Source organism: Camelus dromedarius, chromosome 16 (assembly GCF_036321535.1).
Source record: "Camelus dromedarius isolate mCamDro1 chromosome 16, mCamDro1.pat, whole genome shotgun sequence".
In the NCBI taxonomy this organism is placed as follows: domain Eukaryota; kingdom Metazoa; phylum Chordata; class Mammalia; order Artiodactyla; family Camelidae; genus Camelus; species Camelus dromedarius.
This window is the reverse complement of record NC_087451.1, coordinates 33,528,738-33,550,152: the sequence shown is the minus strand read 5'-3', so window position 1 is coordinate 33,550,152 and position 21,415 is coordinate 33,528,738. Positions and strand designations below refer to the sequence as shown.

The 21,415-nt window shown below is 49.7% G+C and overlaps 1 protein-coding gene and 1 pseudogene across 3 annotated transcripts in view; one reads left to right on the top strand and one right to left on the bottom strand.

The window, feature by feature from the left end:
• SDK2 (sidekick cell adhesion molecule 2) overlaps positions 1–21,415 on the bottom strand; it is a 247,926-nt gene that overhangs the window by 47,964 nt on the left and 178,547 nt on the right. For all 3 annotated transcript variants that reach the window (XM_064495585.1, XM_064495586.1, XM_064495587.1), the window contains exons 13-21: positions 19,767–19,943; positions 19,298–19,434; positions 18,571–18,718; positions 14,801–14,941; positions 12,988–13,169; positions 12,256–12,371; positions 1,653–1,848; positions 1,360–1,458; positions 785–976 (exon numbers count right to left, since the gene is read on the bottom strand). In XM_064495585.1, the coding sequence (XP_064351655.1) occupies positions 785–976; positions 1,360–1,458; positions 1,653–1,848; positions 12,256–12,371; positions 12,988–13,169; positions 14,801–14,941; positions 18,571–18,718; positions 19,298–19,434; positions 19,767–19,943 (1,388 nt within the window). The remainder of the gene's footprint in view (positions 1–784; positions 977–1,359; positions 1,459–1,652; positions 1,849–12,255; positions 12,372–12,987; positions 13,170–14,800; positions 14,942–18,570; positions 18,719–19,297; positions 19,435–19,766; positions 19,944–21,415) is intronic.
• Positions 5,814–6,889, top strand: LOC105104320 (heterogeneous nuclear ribonucleoprotein F-like; annotated as a pseudogene).

The following is a 21,415-nucleotide window of genomic DNA, read 5'->3' as shown; positions in this document are numbered from 1 at the left end:
CTCAGGGTGGTTGGGAGGATGAAATGAATTGAAATGAAATGAAATGCATATAAAGCACTTAGCTCTGGGCTGGATGAGCACTACATCAATACTCGTCAGTGTTACTATTAACACTTGGGGCTGACTGAAGCCCAGGTATCTGAGCCAGCTTGGCAGGCGTGCGGAGGGATTCTGGCCACACAGGCATAGACTTACAGACTCAGATACTTAGAGACTCAGAGAGGGCCACATGGTTACCCAGTGCATCTCCCCAGAGATACAGATGGGGAAACTGAGGCACAGAGGGGCCACCTGACTTGCTCAAGGTTGCAGAGCCTGGCAGAAGCAGAGCTGGGCGTAGAACCTGGCTTGCTCTTTCCACAGCGCGTGAGATTCTTCCCACCCACCTCTTCCTACTTCCCAACCAACATTTCCACTGGTTGGAGTCCCTTTTGGGCTTTTTGGGTGACAGTGAGAATTCTTCCCCCAAATCATAGACAGCATTGCTTGATGTGGAATCTGGTGTGGAATGGGGGAAGGGAGGGAGGGGGCAAAGGGCGGAGGGCATATGGGTGGGGTCCTGTGGGGGCTGAGGCTTTCCTGAGAGCCAGGGGAGGAGGCGGCAGCAGCCCACACAGCCTTGCAATCATGAGGATGAAGCTGGCTCCAGGAGGACCGGGAACCACAGACCCCAGGGAGGGGAGAGCTCCATGGGAGAGAAGCCCATATTCCTGAAAAAGAAGAGGCCTCTTCCCGATCAGGAGAACAAGAGGCCAGGAGTCCTGCGCTGAGAGCGGGCACCCACCTGGAGGCACTCCGGAGGAGATGGTCGAGGCGGACACCTGGCCCTGGCCCTTGGCGGTCATGGCGGCCACCTCGATGGTGTAGGTGGTGAGCGCGGTGAGGCCCGTGACGCGGTACTCCAGGGTCACGTTGGGCAGGTAGTGGGTCACTCGGGTGTTGGTCCGGTTATATTCCTCCCAGGAGATCCGGTACCCTGGGGAGCCCCCCATGTGGTGTGACCATAACCTTCTGCTCTGCTTCTCAGGTCCTCACCAGCTAGATACGCACTGGGAGCAAGGGGGCCGAGGGAGGTGGGACATCCTGCCTGGGGCCCTGGGTGTAACCTTGGAGGGCTGCCCCCACTGGGTGGGGATGACAGGACGGAGAGCGAGTCACTGTGGTGACTATGGGGGGCCTGTTTCTGAAGATCTGGGGTGTGTCACAGAGCAGAGAGGCTAAGAACCTCCTCTGAGTCCCTTCCAGGAAAGAGTGGTCTGTGGGGAGGCTCTGGATGAACATGATGTCGAAGGCAGGGGGATGGACGGGGCGACCCTTCCCGGCCGGTCTCCCCCCCAGCTCGGTCCCCACGGTGCCCACCTGTGAGGATGCCGTTCTTCTCGCCTGGCTCCTGCCAGCTGACCTTCAGCGACGTGTCCAGGATTTCACTGAAGCTCAGGTGTCCCACAGGCCCAGGCACTGTACCCCAAAAGGGCCCCCCACCCACCCCATGCCAGTTAGAGCAGGAGAGAGGCCACCAGCAAGACAGCCCGTGGTGCTCCAGGGGTGCCCCAGGCTAGAAGGCAGGACCAGGGCCGCCCGGTGCCTAGAGTGTCCAGCCTAGCCCGGGTGGGAGGGGGGAACAGAGCGAGCAGGGGCTGGGTGCTGCCTACCATCCTCATGGGTGCGCACCAGCTGGGGGGTGCTGCGGGGCCCGTCTCCGGGGGTGGTGAAGCACAGCACCGAGGTGAAGTACTCGGTGAACTTCTTCAGGCCAGACACGAAGCCCACGTGGATGCTGTCTTGAAAGTTGGGCCGGGCTGTCACCATGGTAACCTCCTCTTCCTGCTCCGGCTCCCAGGCGATCAGCTGCAGAGAGGCCAGCAGCTCAAGCAGGGTAGCAAGAATGTGCCAGCAGAGGCCGCGCCTTCTCCCACCGGCTGGGCCAATGGCCAGAGAGTGTCCAGGAGCCCAGCTCCCCAGGGTCCCTCCTTCCAGGGAAGGGAAGACTCTGCAGACACCCATAGGCCACTGGAGCATCTGTCTTTCTGGAAGATCACTTTGGTGTGCTGTTCTGTTCACCGAATGACTTACTCTAAGCAAGGCACCGGGTGGGGTACTTTCAAAGAATCATCTCTCCCTCAATCCCTACAGCGACCCCACAGGGAAGTTCTTTACCAAGGTGCGCTACATCATTTGCAGGTCCAGTGCAAAATGCAAATGGAAGCTCCCTTCTTCAAAAATTATTAAGAATTTCCAAAACCAACAAAAAAAATTTTTTTTAATTTAGAAAGTTATGAAGAATTTCCAGAGACAGCAGCAGAGCACTGAACTGAACACGGGGCCCTTCTGAGCGTGGGTCCCTAAGTGACCACACAGGCTGAGCACTCATGAAGCTGATCCTATTTTTTTTAACAGATGAGGAAATTGAAGCTCAGAGAGGTTAAGTGACTTACTCTATCTCACACAGCTCCTAGGAAGCTGAGGGTCTCTGCTTCCCGTACCTGGGCTTCCACGCCTTTTTCCGCCTTGGCTGGGGCAGAAACTTCCTCAGAGTCTTCCTCTAAGCTGGAACTTCAGTGTGCGGCTAACTTTTATTCTTTTAAACTTGTTCTAAGTTGCGATTTCAATCTTAACCATCTCCTACAGAGGGACTGCCGGCGAGAAAACCTCACCTGGAAATTCAGCATCGCTTTCTGTCTCATCTCTGCTCTGCACATCCCACCCATAACTGCATAAACTCCCTGCCTCCTGATCTCTCACCCCATCCCGATTTCTGGGCCCTTCATCTGTCTCTAACAATGACAGCTGGTCTCAGAGATTTCCTCATTTATCTGAAGTTGATTAAATAGCAATTAATGGTGAAAAGCAACACTTGATGAGTTTTAATAAGCATGGGTATTTATAGACATAAAACAATGCCCCGCCGATGTCTCCTGATTAACTCACGCCCATAACAATGCTTAATCTTCTCCTTTTCATGGCCGTGTGTTTATAAAGGATGTTTTGAAATTAAATTGGTATTGTGAAGAGATAGCCTATAGCAAATTAGACACTAATTAGACCCTAAAAATACTAATCAGAAATACTAAGTGGCATTTAATAAGTATGTTAAATATGGTCCTTATTTTAGTTATCTTGTTTCATAGCAATTACATTGCTGAACTTCTTTGGAGTAGATTAAGAAACAAGTTTGATGTTTTAATTTAATTTAATTAATGTAAATTTGAATTAATTACACCGTTAGAATTAATTGTGTGGTGTATTCCCCAGTAAGTGCAAAATCTGGGTAAATATTATTTTATTGGGCTTAGGCCAATTATGATCACTACCATTAAAAAAAAAAATTAAGGCCGAAGACTGTCTTTACAGGTGCCTGAAAACAGTATCACAGGGAACTGTCTTCAGAAATGGCATGAAGATGTGCCCAGGGTGCCAGGAGTGTGGTCTTGTGGACTCATGACCATGTGTCATCCTGCAGTTCCAGACCCAAAGCCCAGGATGGCGGCAGGGCGGGGGTTGCTTGGAAATATTTACTCCACTTGTCTTTCTGTCAGTGCATCTGAAGAGGAAGGGGCTTAGGGTTAAGAGCTTCTCCCTCAGGGCCAGGAAGACAATAGAATTGTCTTCTGCACTTCTATTGCCTGAAAGGAGTTGGGCTCTGGGCAGCCACGGGGTGGATATCCGTGCTCAACACACCACACACACACACACACACCACACACACACACACACACACCACACACACACACACACACACACGGATGTAGTCTGGTGAACTCTGACTGTGTGCCTGGCACTGGGATAAGCCCATCACTGACCAGTCCCGTTTTATCATCACAATGAGACCAGCTCTGTCACTTACTGTGTGACCCTGGGAAAGTCACTCAACCTCTCTGAGCCTTAGGCTGTTATAGGGGGCAGTAACAGTTATCTTGCTGGTAAAAGGGCTAAATTGATGTGCCTCTTGTTTCCGGTGGAGACGGCATTATGGGCTGTAAGGCATCACGTGTATATTACTATAGGACAGTATATCTGGCTTGCTAGACACTGGAGTTAAAAAAAAAAAAAGAGGAAATTCTCTTTTCCCTCTCTCTCTCTTTGTCTTTCCCTCTATCTTTCCATCTCTGCATTTCCAAGGATTCACACAGAACATCATGGAAAGATATGTAAGAAATTAACCACAGCGATTACCTGGAGTGGGGAGAGTTTCAAGGCTAGGGAGTATAGAACCAGGCAGATGAGGGACTAGGGGAGGATGAAGGATTTCTGCTATTTGTTTATATTTTTACATTTCTTGGTCTTTGATTCATGTAACTGTTTCCTGTTTAAAAATTAAATTTAAAAATTTTAAAAAGAATGGGGGTGATTTGGCAATGGCAGCAAAATTATATACACTTGCTTTTTGACCTCAATCTCATTTCCAAGAATCTATTCCAGAGTTACATGTGACACTATGAAAAGATGTATGCACGAAACTATTCACTGCAGGAATGTTTGTTACAGTAAAAGACTGGAAACAACCAGGAATGTCATCACTAGGAGCTGGTTGACTAAACAATGGAAGATCCACAGAATGGAGTGCAATACAGATTTATGAAAGAAGGAACAAGGAAGGGGGAGGGTATAGCTCAGTGGGAGACCGTGTGCTTAGTATGCAGGAGGTCCTGGGTTCAAGCCCCAGTACCTCCATTAAATAAATAAACAAATAAACCTAATTAACACCCCCTCAAAAGAAAAAGGGAATATCTCTATATATTCCCATGGAGTGATCTCCAGGATATAATGCAAATTAAAAAGTAAGATAAAGCAAGTATGTAGAGTATGCGGTCATGTATCTAAGAAGGTGAGAATACACACTTACAAGTGCATGTATTAGTTTATGTTAAAGAAACGGAAGGGAAACCCCAAGTAATCAACCAAACAAAAAGAGATCAATTCCATTGGGAGGGAAGAGGACCAGAATTCAGGCTAATTTTCTCCAAATTTGCTTTGCTCTGTAGCTTTAACTTTGGAACCAGTAAATATACTACATAATCATAGAATGAAATTAAATTTAAGAAAATCAATCCCCCAAAATCAAAACCAAAATGAAACAAATGAACCTCACAGTGCATCGAGCTGTAGCAAAATCACACAGGAAGAAACTATTTCAAAGACTTTGCAGCACAGTGACGGGGGGAAGCACATCCCAGGTGGGAGGCACCCTAAGAACAGAAAGAACTACAAACAATCTGGAACTATTTTCGGTAATCATGGTGTTGATATTACGGTTCCGAAGCTGTTCGTGGGATCAGATAAGTGAGTAATTATGTTGGTGTTGAAGGAACCAGAGTGTCAGCATGGAGAAAAGAGATACAGACAAAAGACCAATGAGATTATTAAAAAAAAAACAAAAACAAAAAACTTACAGTCTTGAAATGGAATTGGAAGTATCAGTGTATGTTTTACCTTAAAGCATTTCTGGAGCCCATCCCAGCCCGGGCACTGCTGCCTCTAGTCACCCCGGGAATGCTGGGGCACTAAGGCAAAAATACTGTCTCTCTCTTTTTTAGGATAATTCGTTATCTAACCTGGAGCGTCTCCGACTGTGGGCATCCCTCGCTATTCTCTAAGCCACAAAAAGTTGCACCCAAGCTCGTCTGCCGTCTGCCCTGTCAAGTGTCCATGATGTTGGGCCCCTGAGGGAGGTGAAGTCTTTGTGGTCAAGCTCCGTGGCCTGCCCTGGTCCTGCTCTGTTGAGGATGTGCAGAATTTCCTCCCCACCTGCCCAGTTCACGATGGGGCTGAAGGCGCTCATTTTATCTACACTAGAGAAGGCAGGCAGGGTGGTGAGGCTTTTGTTGAACTTGAATCAGAAGAAGATGTAAAAATGGCCCTTAAAAAAAGCAGGGAAAGCCTGGGACACCTGTCCAATGAGGTGTTCAAGTCCCACAGAACTGAGACGGATTGAGTGTTGAAGCACAGTGGCCCAAAGAGCGCCGCCGCCGCCAATGATGGTTTTGTGCAGCTTCGAGGACTCCCATTTGGATGCACCAAGGAAGGAATCGTTCAGTTCTTCTCAGGGTTGGAAATAGTGCCAAACGAGATCACATTGCCTGTGGACCCCGAGGGCAAGATCACAGGGGAAGCCTTTGTGCAGTTTGCCCCCAGCAGTTAGCTGAGAAGGCTCTAGGGAGGCACAAGCAGAGAACGGGGCACAGGCACATCGAGGTGTCCAAGAGCAGTCAGGAAGAGGTCAGGTCACACGCGGATCCCCTGCTGACGCTCACGTCGGTGTGGGAACCGGGGCCGTGTGACCGCCCCGGCACAGCCAGGAGGCACGCTGGCATTGCCAAGCAAGCAGGCCTGGAGAGGGGGAGGCCTGGCGCCTACCGTGCGGGCTGGGGGCGCTGTGAGGAGCACGGCGGCCTCAGCCATGGCTCCGGCTTCACCACCCACCCGTCCGGAAGAGACCTCAGCTACTGTCCCTCTGGGACGTACGACCACTGGTACGGAGGCGGCGAGCTCACTGTCCAGAGCACCACCGGGCACTGCGTCCCCGTGATGGTGCTGCCCTACAAGGCCACGGAGAGCGACATTTGTGACTTCTTCTCTCCGCTCAGCCCCGTGAGAGCCCATATTGAGACTGGCCCTGATGGAAGAGTGACGGGCAGAGCTGATGTTGACTTTGCCGCTCACGAAGCAGCCGTGGTGGCCGTGTCCAAAGACAGGGCCACCATGCAGCACAGATACACAGAACTTCTCCCGAATTCCACAACGGGGGCCAGCAAAGGGGCTTACGGCAGCCAGATGACGCAAGGCATGGGGGTGTCAACCCAGTCCTCTTCGAGTGGCCTTGAGAGCCAGTCCGTGAGTGGCTGTCATGGGGCTGGCTGGCTACAGTGGCCAGAACAGCATGGGTGGATAGGACTAGTTTTATGGTAGCATTTGAGTTATTTCAGTCAAATTTTCACAGGCAGCCAACAAGCAGTGGAAAGCAGTTATCAACTCTAGAGGAAGCGGTGGGACCCATTTTACACCATGAGTTTGTGAAATCTGGATTAAAAAATTACCTCTTCAGTGTTTGCTCATGCAAACTTTCTACTAGCATGTGATATTGAATCAACTAAAGCTATTTCCAGCTTTTCTCAATTAATATTTTGGTAGAGTACTTCTGGAGTGATGTCATCTGAGTTATAAAGTAGTTTTGAGTATGTTAAATGTGGATCTTTTACACCATTGTGAACACACTGGGGAGGTGTGCTTTTTGTTTTTCCTCTCTCTGTCTTTGTTTTTTTGAAAACTCAAGGTGCTAGATCCCTAATTCAAAGAGGAACATTTCTCATGTTTGTTCATTCTAGTTTATTTTCATTTAAAATCTTTTAGGCCAAGTTTAAGCTTTTAAAAGTGAGTTTTGAAAACTGAGACACACACATTGCTAATACTGTACGAATTGGTGAGGCCTTGACTTAAACCTTTCTTTGCACTGGGATTTCCTTTTGGGTGTATTTTGCTAAGTGACCCTTGTTAAATTTTTTTCTTAAAATAGAAAGGCTTTTTCACAATGACTGGCACAGACTATCTACTCACCAAAAAGTAGCAGAATGACTAGCAGGTTCATTTTCATATTACTGTATTTCAGTGTGAATTTTAAAATTTAGCTCTGTGATTTCCCTTGTATTCTCAAAACAAGGCTAAATTAAAAATCAGATTTAAAAATGTTAAATATGTGAGTGGAAATGGTGACTAGAAATACATACCAGGAAGTGTGGGAACAGAAAAAGCACACAGTCCCAGCTTCCTGTCACTTGCCTGTCCTGCTCAGCAGCCATTTGTACTGCCCTGTTGTTCCCGTCCTTTACGCTAGAGTTGCATCTTTCCACAGCTCGAGGTCGTTAGCTTTGGGTCCTATATACCCTGTGTCATCACCCACAATTTGTTTCAGTTTTTCTCTATAAAATGTATTGATTTGAACACCTTTTTTCATACTTACCCTGGGTTAGCAATTATCAGATACTGCAGGATACACATAATCTCAAGCTTGAGACCTGTTCCCAAATTGTTACTAGACATTTCTAGCAGTGGAAAGCAAGGTCCACATTTCAGGCAGCTCTGCACATAGCACATTATATTCAATAAAAACGTCAAGACTTAAAAAAAAAAAAGGACTTCTGACTTGCCCATTCACAGGGGCTAGAAACAATACCCAAATGCTAGGACAAGGAGTGCCCCCAGTGCCCAGACTGTGGTGTCTAACTTCCATTCCCTAGTGAAATGAAAAGGGAGGCCGTGGCTGCTCCCAGGCATGGTGCAGGAAGTGGAGACAGCTGGGAACATTCTGTCCTGCCAGAAAGCTAACAAAGATCACTGAGGCCACATCAAAAGGACTCCCCAGCTTGAAGAGGTGAGTGATGGGTCAATTTGGCATCGTTAAGAGTAATAATGGCAGTGGGTTAAAACATATCAAAGGTGTTAAAAAAAAATCCTTATGTACATAACAATCCTAACAAAAACCAAACAAAACAGAAGGATGCCTCCCTCTTCCCCCATCCAAACTCATCTGTCACCTTAGAAGATGCTAAACCACCAATTCATTACTCAGAAAATTATTAAGTAACGGAAAAGAACAGAGCACAGGCCATGCTTTCCCTTCAGATGAACTAAACCATCAGATAACCAAAAAGCTGTTAAGGGAAAAATTCGTTTTGTTTTTTGGGAAAGTATTTCAGCACATAAATCAAGAAGAAATTATAATATTCAAGTATTCGCATTTTGCAATCCCTCTTAAGATAACAGATCACGTAAGGACGCTCAGGGGTCACCACATCCTAGCAAGAGAGACGACCAGACTGTATGCCTTCTGATGAAAACGCACAACATCATCGAGGAAGTAATACTTTGAGGAAAAAAAAAAAACACATCAAATCTGAATCTGATCGAACCTCTAGTTATCCATTCCAATTTACTGCAAATACAGCGTTCGGAGGAATGTGTTAAATGAGCCCACAGGGATACAGCCAGCAAATCCAGGCTGTGGAAAATTCTATAGGACAAATGACTAAGTTTCTTTACCAAATAAATTAAGAGAGAGAGAGAAAGGAGAGAGAATCCATGGATCAACTGAGACCTAGAAAACTTCAACCAATTGCAGTTGTGTGGCCCTCGTTTGCATCCTGAGGCAAGTAAACCAGCTAGTAAAAGACACGATGTGCCGATCAGGGGAACCTTAACCGGGGACTGGACAGCTGGTGCTGTCAGGGGAATGTAGGTAGTTTAAGGCCCCGTAATGATCATGTGGTTATTGTGCTTACGTTTTAAGTTGAGGCTTTATCTGCAGTATTTCCCTGCGGAAATATTTATGGATGAAATGATACAATACCTAGGATGTCCTTAAAAATACTCTAGGGGAGCGGCAGAGGGAGGGGACACATTTGGCCACGAGTTGGTAACTTGACAACAGCGTGCATGATGGTTTTATCACGTCATCGTTGTCTTCTCTTTATTTTTGTGGCTGTTTGAAATTTTTCACAGTGAAAAGGGGGAGAAAAGGTCCATTCTCACTGGAGGTAAGGAAGGGGACAGACACTGCTTTTCCCTCCCTGTGATACTGAAGGCCAGAGAAGCAAGAAACAACATCCCCACTTGCATCCATTTGGACTCGGAAAAAGATCATGTTAGGGGACTAGTTTAAGATGAAGTCACGTGACATTCTCTTTTTAATTCAAGACAAGAGGCAGGCTCTGGAGGTTGAACCGAGCTCTGCAGCTACCCTGAACAAGTTACTTGCCTCTTGAGCCTCAGTTTCTTCCTCTGTAAAATGGGGTGAGGATAACAAGACTCATTTCTTAGGGCTCCTGTGCGGCTTGCATGAGGGGACGGTGGGAGGGAAGCCCAGGCATCCTGCCTGGTACGCAAAAAGCGCCCTGAAAGCGTGACCTCTTTTTCACTTTTTCACCAGCTCCTCTGCTCCAGCTGTCTGGGTGGTTCATCCCTGCTGACTTTTAGAGAGCAGCTGTTGGGTGCTGGGCACCAATTAGATCTGGCAGCCAGGTGGGTTTCTGCACCTCCTCTAGGTCTGGGTTATAATGGGTCGTTGCCCTAATGGTCCCAGCCACTTAGCTGGTCTTCTTGGCCCTCTGGGAGCCATTTGTCTTAGAAGTCCGCAGCCCAGCCCTCCCCAGTCTGGGAGAAAACTTAGAATTGGCAGCAAGTAGCTAATTGTTCCCAGCTCAGCTCCTCTGCACAATGTGGGCCTCCCCCTTCCCTCTGCTGCCTTCCCCCAGAGTCCCAATTAGGAGGCCTTTCCAGCCAGCCAGCAACACAGCCTGCAGTCTGGCCCTGGCCCGGGAAGGCCCTGCCCAGCCTTGGTGCTGCACCTTCCTGGTAGTGAGGTGGCCCTGTCTCCAGGTCTGGACCATCCCTCCTTTCTCAACTCGAAACACCAGCAGAAAATTCTCTCAGTGATTTAACCTCAGCCCCTTCCTGTCCAGCCCCCACCACCTTGTAGTAATAATGGCTCAGGCTGAAATAATCTGAGTGGTTGCACACGGGCAAACGTGGCACAGAGAGGGTGTGGAAATCTTCCCAAAGTGTCTGTGGTCACCGTGAGGTCACCAGATCCTTGGGCTCCAAGCCAGAGCTGGGACGTTCTCTCCCCTGCATGGCTAGCTTCCTGGTGACACGCCCTGCAAATGCCCTGCCTCGCTCCCACATCTGGAGGGGGCCACCACGTCCTCCTCCAGCACCTGCGAGCTGCTGGGGTGCAGCTGTAGCACGTGGCCTGGATCAGGCACCGTGTGATCTGTTCATCTCCTGTGCTCTTAGGGGAGGTCAGCTCTGAGCTCCTCTGGGGTGAGAGGAGAGACCCAGGAGTGGGATTCAAGGTCTGGATGCCGGGAAGGGTAGTTAGAAGTCTTGACTTTTGGTACAGTCACAATTACAGCAAAGTTACCACCCCACCCCCCACTACTATTACGGCTACTATGGGGTGAATTGTTTCCCCCAATTTTTATGTTGAAGTCCTAACCCCTAGGACCTCAGAACTACTTGGAGATAATCTTTAAAAAAAATCTTTCCCCCTTAATGCAGGTACTGGGGATTGAACCCAGGACATCGTGTATGCCAAGCATGCGCTCTACCCCTGAGCTATAGCCCCCAACCCCCAGATATGTATTTTATTTCTTTAAAATTTTGTTGAGGGGAATTAGGTTTGTTTGTTTGTTTGTTTATTTTTAATGGAGGTACTGGGGATTGAACCCAGGACCTCGTGCATGCTAGGCATGCACTCCACCACTGAGCTGCACCCTCCCCGCTGAAGCTAGTCTTTAAAGAGGCAGTTAGGTTAAAATGCGGTCATGAGTGTGGGCTCTCACTCAGTATGTCTGGTGTCCTTATAAGAAGCGGAAATCTGGACAGAGACACACAGAGGGAAGGAAGACACGTGAGGATGCGGAGAAGGCAGCCGTCTGCCGGCCAAGGAGAGAGGCCTCAGAAGGGGCCCGCCCTGTCGACACCTCCACCTCGGACTTCTGGCCTCCAGAACTGTCAGGAAATACATGTCCGCTGTTTCAGCCTGTGGTGCCACGTGAGGGCAGCCAGAGCCACTAAGCCACCCCTACTGCCGTTACTACCGTTTTCCAAACGCTTGTTATATGTTTGTCATTCTGCTCAAAAAATTACAAATATTCTCATTCACTCCTCACACAACCCCGAGGAATAGAAGCGATCATCAGCTCCGAGCCTAAGCGAGGAAACAGAATGTACTCCGGCTCCCCAGCAGCTGGAACGCTGCACACAGTCAGGCTTGATAACTATTTATCGAAGGAAGGAAGCTCAGATGATTACAGGACGAGTCCAGGAAGCAAGCAAGAGGCGGGGCCGGGCCGGTAATCCGAGCTGTCCGAGTCCCAGTCCTAGTCCAGCCCGAGGACACACGACCAGCAGGATGCGCATCAGCCTGCCGCTTGGGGGTCACAGGTGGGTTCCGGGTTTTTCTGTCGGGGCCGTGGCGATGCAGGGGTCCTGGGCCTGCCACATACCTGGCTTTGTTTCTAACCCAGTCCCCGTGCGTGGAACCTGCACCCTCGTCCTGGGTCCCAGTGGCCCTACTCCCCATGGCCTGTGTGTGGCCTTGGAGAGAGCCCGCATGCCCATGGCCTTGACCCTATGTCCTCCACTTGGCTTGAACCAGTCATTTCAGAAACTCCCTCCTGCCCCCTCCCTCGCCTTCTCCCGGCCTTGTCAGTCTGCAGCCTCCGACGGCGAATCCTAGGGGCACGGAGGGGCCTCACGTACCTTGTAGCCTTGGTTAATGCCATTGATGAACTGGGGGCTGGGGGCGTTCCAGGTGAAGCGGATGGTCGTGGAGTTGGTGGCTTCCGCATGCACGTTGCCTGGAGGGACCGTGGGGACTGGAAGAGAGCAAAGAGATGGCGTTGTGAGTGGAGGAGGCACAGTCTGTCTGTCTTGCTCAGTTAAGCAGCTGAAACACACGGGGTCTACAGACTCTGCTTTGCACCCCTCCCCCCAGCTCCTCCTTAAGAAACGCCCTCTTTCTGTAGATTCGTTTGGGTTTAATAAAACGTGTCCGGTCTATTCCACATGCCTCGCATCAGAGTCAGCCTGCCTGGCCGTGTGCCCTGGACACTGTCTGTGGTGGTGGGAATGGTCCACATCCGTGCTGTCCGATACGGTAGCCGCTGGCAGCTGTGTCTGTTGGGCACTTGAAATGTGCTTCGTGCAGCAATAAATAAAAGTGATGGATCTGAACATGCTCAGGGCGGCTTTCAGGTACCATGCTCAATGTGCGCTGTCGCACGATCCAGTTAACGTGAAACTTTGCAACAGGTCCCTGTAGCCCCAAAGCCTCTGCCTTCGTCACGTGCACCCCCGACCTCTTCATCCTCCCCTCAGCCCTCCCACCCTACGACGAGGGAGCTGGGCACAACGTGCAGCCGCCTGGGACTGGGTAAAACGGGCGACGTGGCCGAGGCAGTCAGGACTGGACGGGTGCAGGGCCCCACCCACCTCCCTGCAGTGTCCACTCGGTGACTTTGCTGCTGTAGACACCCAGCCCGGCGCTGTTGTAGGCGGCCACCTCGATCTCATAGTTGGTCCAGATGATGAGGTCCTCCAGCAGCAGGTTGTTGACGTCAGCATCCGTGATGTTCTTAAACTGGTACCCAACAGGCAGCCCGGCCAGGCAGTACCTGAGGGGAGAAAGCCAGGATGCCGCGGCTCGGAGTCACCCGCTTGGCCTCGTGCCCTGGACACTGTCTGTGGTGGTGGGAATGGTCCACATCTGTGCTGTCCAATACGGTAGCTGCTGGCACTTGAGGCTGTTTGGCACCCGAAATGTGCTTCGTGCAAATGAGGAACTACCTTTGTCGTTTCTTTTATTTTTTATTAATTTAAATAGCTGCAACTCTCCCACGGCTACCTCTCTGGATAACACGGGTCTAGAGGATGTGTCTGGAGGATTCTTTTTGATGCGGGAGGAGGACAGTGGTGGGCTGGCTACCCAGGGATGCTGAGTTCCTGGGAAGAGCTCACTGGTTTCCGCTTTGAGGAGCCATTGATGGGAGTGTGGTCCCCAAAGTTTGGGCTCATTTTCATTCTCCCTCTAGGAGATGGGCTCACCTCTTTTGAAGTCACTCACTCAGGTGGAGAGAAAAAAATGCCCAAGACTGCCTACTCTACTAATCTCCACCTTCTACTGGAAAAAAGAACACAGGCTAGTGGGATCTGTTCAGACAGACTTTGGAGGATGGACAGCTCATAGGAGAACTGCAATGAGTACACACCTTAGAGTCTAATTATTGGGAAATTAGAAGCCCCATATTATTCTGATGTATCTCAAAAACCCCATAGCGGTGGTTTTTGAAGCCTTTGAGTGCATCAAAGACACCCGAAGGGCTTGTGCAAACACAGATCGCTGGGCCTACCCCAAAGCTTCCCATTCAGCAGGTTAGGGGCGGGACTTGAGAATGTGCATTCCTATCAAGTGCTCAAGTAATGCTGATGCTGCTGGGCTGGGGACCACACTTTGAGAACCACCGCCCTTTAGGATTCACCAAAATTCCACAACAAAATTAACTGATGATGGAGCAGCCAAACCAGCAGTGACTTCTTCCAAAATTCGAGAATTCCACTGCTGTGAGCGTACACGTGCAGGAAAGACACATGAAGTTGCCTAGGATTTTGTAGCCAGCCAGAGTTCAGAATATTGATGAGAGTTCTCAGTAGTTTCAAATAACATGCTAATTTTCTTTTATGAATACCAAATTTTAGGAACAACTTAATAATACATTTTTAGGTTTTACCAGGACAGTACCCACACAGTCCAGTGTAAAAATAAAAGGCTATGTAACTGGGTTTCACTTTGCAGTAGGGACCAAAGAAAGGACTTCTAGTTTTTAACCAGTTCTTGGCCCAGTTTTTAACTCATGGTCTGTCCTGGGGAAATCCGGCCTGCGCTGGAATATTCTTGGTTTCTGAGGTAGTTGACCGCTTGGATAGTTACCGGTCTCCCTGTAGCCCTGTTCCTGTGTATCCCTGACATCTGGTAGACTTGCCCATCCACACAGCCCTTAGGAGACTACATTGTGTCTCCTCTCTAACTATTCCTATTGGTTTTCAAGGCTCTCTCTGCTGGAAGTTCTTCTAGATGTCTAACCTCAATCCTTCCTGCCACAGTGTGGGCGTTTCTTGTTGTCTGGTCCTTGTTAGATGGAGAAGGACCTGCTGTGAATCTGCTGTTTTCCACTCCACTCCTGACTCTCCCCCATCTCTTTCCCCTCCGGTCTGGGTGGCCCTTCCTGTCCCTGGGGTGGACGCCTACCTGATGATGTAGCCCTTGAGGAGGCCGTTCTGGTGGCTCTCAGGAGGTGGCTGCCACTGGATCATGATGGACTGGTTTGTCCGACCGCTGGCGATGACATTCTGTGGAGGGGCTGTGGGGGGCTCCTCAGGGAGGGAGACCCTAGACAGGAAAACACCAAGAGTGGGCAGGCCTTTTCACTCCTAGTCTCAAGGGCAAATGCAGGAGTTGAATGGGATATGACGAGGCCGAACCCCACCCTACTCTGTCCCTGGATGATGCTGCACAATTGCTGTGTGCTTCTGGGCTAGTCACTTAACCTCTCTGATCTTGTTTATCTGTAAAAGCAGTGTAATAAAGCTCCATTTGCTTGCTTTATGAGTGGTTGAAGCTCGAATGACACAACGTAGAAAGAAGACTTTTAAAAACACTGTGGAGCAGCAAGTGCGTGTATTTTCTGTGCAGCCGAGGGACACGGGCCTTGGTTTCCCACTTATCAAAGAAGCTGCAGTCAGGGCTGAAGACGTTATGAGCGTTTGAGTATTTTAGAAGCGAGAGTGTTAAATACTCACTTCCCAGTTACCAGCTGGCGGTGTACTTGAACTAGGCTTCCTTTACTAACCAGCTGAGCCCGGGCTGGAGCGGGGCATTGGTGGGGGTGGCGTGGTGTGTGGGTAAGCGTTTCAGCACCTGCCCGCCTCTGCAGCCCAGTGCTACTGCGTGTCTTTCTCTGGCATTGCCAGGGGACAGTGTTCCACCTCCATGTATTTTTCACATAACTGACATGCATCCATTAAAAACAAAAGTTAATTATTTCTGATGGATGTCTCTCCCTTTTTGTATATTTTTATGGTTTTTGTTTCTTGATGGATAGCTGTTCCAAAATGTACTGCACACTCCCATGTCTTTGGAAAGCCTGAAGTAAGGGTAATTTAACCTTTCTCTTGGTGACTCAGGGCCATTAGGGTGAAGTTTCATTAGGAAGATGAATCACAGTCACCCAGTCGAGACTCAAGGGCTGGAGAAGTTATAGGATGGCTCCCCTGCACTTCAAGGCCTTCTGTTATCGGGGCTTTGTAGCTCTGAAGGATGGGGGCCGTGTCCATTCTGTTCCCAGCACTACCTCTCATGGTCCAAACACAGCTATAGGCACATAGTAGGTACTCAAGAAACAGTGAGTGAATAAATTCTCCTGTAACCACTCCCCACGCCAGGCTGTTACCTGCCACGTCTCCCTCCTTTTAGAGGGTCACAGCCCCTGTGGCAACCCCCTAGCAAAAGCCAGAGAGACACGAGCTTATTGGAACCGTGGCAAAACCACAATGAGTGATTCAAGCCAGGGGTCTGCCTATACACCTAAGAGCATCTTTGAAAGAGCACAGTGCTTTCTTGGTTCCTTTAGCAAATATTATGACCATCTATGTGAGGGCTTATTTCTGGGCTCTGAATTCTGTTCCTTCTGTCTATGTGTCTATTTTTGTAAGAGTGCCACACTGTTTGGGTTACCACAGCTTTGTAGTATAGTTTGGAATCAGCAAGTGCGATGCCTCTGGTTTTGTTCTTTGTTCTCAGGACTGCTTTGGCTATTTGAGATCTTTTGTGGGTCTATACACATTTTAGAATTTTTTTTTTTCCTATTTCTGTGGAAAATGCCATTGGAATTGTGATAAGGATTGCATTGAATCTGTAGATGGCTTTGGGTAATATATGACCATTTTAACAATATTAACTCTTCTTTATGGGGAAAGGACAGTCTCTTCAATAAATGATGCTGGGAAAACTGGATAACCACATGCAGAAGAGCACAATTGGACTCCTGTCTTACACCACTCACAAAAATGAACTCAAAATGGATTAAAGACAAACTGAAGACCTGAAGCTGTAAAACTCCTAGAAGAAAACACAGGGAAAAACTCCTTGATGTTGATCTTGGCAGTCATTTCCTGGACTTGACACTACAAGCACAAGCTCAAGCAACAGAAGCAGAAATAAGTAAGTGGGTCTCCATCCAACCGAAAAGTTTCTGCACAGCAAAAGACACAGTCAACAAAATGAAAAGGCAACCTATGGAATGGGGGAAAATATTTGCAAATCATACATCTGATAAGGGATTAATGTCCAAAAATATACAAAGAACTGACGCAATAACTCAGTGGCAAAAAACCAAACAGCCTGATTTAAAAATGGGCAAAGGAGCGGCATAGACATTTTTCCAAAGAAGACATACAATGGCTGACAGGTCCACGAAAAGGTGCCCGACGTCGCTCACCAATAGGAAAATGCACATCAAAACCACAACGAGATATCGCGTCACACCTGTCAGGATGGCTATTCTCAAAAAGGCAACAAATAACAAGGGTTGGTGAGGATGTGGGTAAAAGGGGGTCCTCGTGCACTTGGTGGGAGAGTGAACTGGTACAGGATAACAGCATGGAGGCTCCCTCCGAAATTAAAAATAGAACTACCATGTGATCCAGCCATCCCACTTCTGGGTATGTATCCGTTCCACAAAAATGAAAACAGGATCTCACAGAGATATCTGCACCCCCGTGTTCACTGCAGCATTATTCACAATAGCCAAGATATGGACACAACCTAAGTGTCCATCAGCAGGTGAATGGATAACAAAGAGGCAGTATGGATACACAATGGAAGATTTCTCAGCCACGAGAAAGGAAGAAATCCTACCATTTGTGACAACATGGACCATGAGGGCATCATGTTAAGTGAAATAAGTCAGAGAAAGACTAACATTGTAGATCTCATTTCTATGTGGAACCTAAAAGAGCTGAGCTCAGAGAAAGAGAGTCGAGTGGTGGTCAGTAGGGGCTGGGGGGTGGGGGATGGGGGATGGGGGAGATGTTGGCCAAAAGGTATCAACTTCCAGTTATAAGAACAACAAGTTCTGGGGATGGAAGGTACCGCATGGGGATGATAGCTAATAATACCGCATTACATCCTTGCATGTTGCTGAGAGAGTCGATCTTAAATGTTCTCACCACAAAAAAGAAACGGTAATTATGTGACAGGACGGAGGTGTTAGCTCACAGCATGCGGGAAATCATTTTGCACCATAGGAGCATGTCACATCAGCACGCTGTACACCTTAAACTTACACGATGCTGTACGTCAACTGTCTCTCAATAAATCCAGAAAAAATAAAAATAAACATGAAACTAAAACAAAGAAATGAGCAAAGCACGCAGCTCTGGGGCACGGGATTGGTGTCACTGTCATTCTGACCTCTTGCTCGATGTCTTCTTTCTTGCTAGAGGGGGCTGCTCATTCTACGGGGGCCTGGGGGGCTAGAATTCACCTCCCACAGAAGTGGGTGTGACTGTGTGACATTTAAAAATGGATGAACTGCTTTTTTTTTTTACTCAGTTTTCATCATTTTAAAAAAGCTTTGTTGAAGGCTTAACGGGGTCTGGTGATGGGCAAGGGATAGGAGATGGGGGTCTGGGTCGATCTGAGGTGTCTCTGGAACTCCATGTCCACTTAACACAGACGGGGACGCAGAGCAGAAGGGGGTAAGTTTTGGAACTTGCGTGGCTCTCAGTGAGAGGGACAACTAAATCTGGTGAGTGCTTATCCCATGCCTTGTATGATCGCATTTAATCTTCACCACAGCCCTGTGAGGCGGGCGTGAGTACTGTTCCCCCCATCCTACGGATGCGGAGACTGAGGCCTAGTGGGGGCAGAGAGGAGAAGCCGGGCCCCACCCGCCATACTGGTTTTGGCAGCAGGCAAGCTCCCCACCAGCTGGAGTCACTGACGTCTGCTCCCCTCACCTCTCCGTGTCCTTGCTGAACTGTCCTTTCCCCACGTCGTTGACGGCACAAAGACGGAACTGGTAGGATCGTGCGGGCACCAAGCCCTTGACCATCACGGAGGTGGCCTCGGGGTCCACGCTGGCCAGGAGCACGGTCCAGGGGGCATCTACAGGGACAGAGAACGAAGGCAGGGGTGGGCATCTTGCTTCCTACCTCCCAGTCCCAGCAGGGGTCCAGGAGAGGCTGGGCACGGCATTTTTCTGGGTCCCCTTAGCCCACGTGTCCCAGTGGGTGCGAGGGTCCTGGGGAGGGAGCAAGGGCTCATGGGAACTGAGACGCACTCATGTTTTCATTTTTTTTCCCCTCAGATCGATGAGCCCTAGATGAGCTCTAGGCAAAAGATATTTAAAACGCTATTCAAATTACACCTGCTAATTTTGGAGTTCACATCTTAGGGACTGGGAGGATAAAAAGAAAAATAATCGCCACGGTCTTGGGGGCTTCTGGGGTGGATAGCCCTGTGTCCAGCAAGTGTGTCACCTCGTCCCCTTGTCACATGACCCAAGCAGGACATGCTCCTTTTGCAGATGAGGAAGTGGGGCAGGGGCTTCCACAGCGTTTGCTCAAAGGCACAGAACTAGGAAGGAGGTGGGTGCTGAAACCTAGCCCTGGGCTGCCTCCCCAGGTCTGCCTCCAGCGGCGCCCTGGCCGCAGTCGGTGGAGCGCGAGCGGCGAGAAGCCTTACTGTTCTCCGACATCTCCAGGATGTAGCGGATCAGGGGGCTGTTGCCGTCGAAGGGCTTGGCCCAAGTCAGGTTGATGGCCCGTCTCTCCGCAGTGCTGAGAGTCGCCACTGGATGCTCGGGGGCGTGAGGCAGTTGCCTGGAGGAGAGAGATGCCGGAGGGCCGCTGGTGAGGTCGCGAGTCCGGTGACAGCGAGGACTCAGGCTGAGCTTCCGCGGCATCTTGTGCTCAGCCACAAAACTGGCCTTCGGGGTCATCTCCCTGGAGAGTCTGCTCTCTGGTTTTGGAGCCCACTTGTCCAAAGCCATACCCAGACTCCCCATCCTTGCCAGCGGCCTCGCTGAGCTGGGGGAAAGCCTGGAGGATGCTTGGCCACGCTCGGAGAGGTGGGAGAGCCCAGGTCACCCCTGGCCGGGTGGCATCCCAGGATGAGCCCCCTCTGCCCCGGGGCCTGGGCGGGCTGCCCCTACCTCACACGCAGGTGGGCGCTGCGGGAGTCGTTGCCTCCGGCTGAGAGCACCCGGCAGGTGTAGGTGCCGATGTCCCCCGACCACGTCTGCGAGAGGTGCAGGGAGCCGTTTTTGTCCAGGCGGATGCGGGGGTTGCCCTCCATGCTCAGCGCGGCCCCATCCTTCTCCCAGATGTACCTGAGAGTAAGAACAACTGGTAATTAAAGAGAGCCAGGGAAGGCGGGGTCGGGGGGCTGCTGGGGGTGTGCTCAGCCCGGGGCTGGTCTGGGGAAGGGGGCTCCAGCGGCGGGCAGGAGGCGAGCCCCAGGCCAGCGAGGGAGCTCCTGCAGCCCATCACGCCTGCGGGGGTGGCGGGGGGGGGGGGGGCGCCAGGTCCAGGACCTAACGTGGCCGGTCTTTGCCCATCATTTACACCTTCAGCTCAGGTCCAGGTCAAAGCCCGGCGGCTTTTGGCCAGAAGCCATCGCCAGGCAACACAAAGAGTGGGCGAAAGATATCCTTGCGAAGAGGTTAAAAGATGACTACTGGGCAGAGGATGAAAGGTTTCGCCTAGACTACATTTTGGGATTAGTTTTACGAGAGGAATCATTAGATCAATGCATCACCGGGACAAATTGACTTTAGTGTCCAAAAAATCACTTTAGCTTCAGTCAGTCAGTACGAGGGGGCACTTGAGAAATTACACACATGCCCCTGCCTGACAATAAGAAATATCTTCTATGGACTTGTTCCTGAGGAAATACAACGATTGTCATCAACGCACACAGGGTGTCAGGTGTGGGCAGGGGGCCGCTCCCCACCCCCGCCCCGGGGAAGGCTGAGCAGGGCAGCCAGGGCAGGAGCGAGGGGGGGGCTTTGCAAATAGCCCATCATGCGCTCCATGAGAGGACAGGGTGGGTGGGTCTGAGCCACTGGGTCCTAGAGCTCTCTGGGTTTAGGGAGTGAGAGACGTCTAGAATGAGCCTGCAATACGTTTAACCTAAGTTTAAAAAAATAAATCCAAAAAGCAGCAGGTACAGAGAAGAAAAGAGTAAAGGAAAAAGGAAGAGAAAACACAAAACACTTCCCCAAATGGGTAGCCATGATGAACATTTCAGGGTACACCTTCTGGACTCTTCCCTCCTGTCCTCATGGGCAGGGTACCACAGTGCTACTAGGTTCGGGGGTCGGATTCTTGGGTGGAATGGTGCCCTGGCCTCTTACGAGCACTGTGACCCTGCGTATATTTGTTTAACTTGGATGTGCCTCAGTTTCCTCAGTGGAATTAATACCACCCCCCTCACATTATTGCTACAAGGACTGTGAGAGTTAATATTAAACACTTGGAATAGCGCCTGAAACGTGGTACGGGATTGATATAAGTTAGCCATCATTGTGTGTTTTTCCTGATGCGACATATTTTTAATATAAATAATATCTAGCGACCCATCCATCCATCCTGATTTTAAAGCCGATTTTTTCCACCCCAGAAAATATCATAAGTTCCTTTTAATGTGACATTTCCTCACCATGGTTCACTTCAGCCACACAGTGCTTCAAATACAGTTCCTCTGTAATGGATCCTGGGATTTTGGGAAGTCCAGCAGAGCTCCTTGTTTTCTGACTATTATAGTTAATGCTGTGACGAACATCCTTGGGGCAACATATCT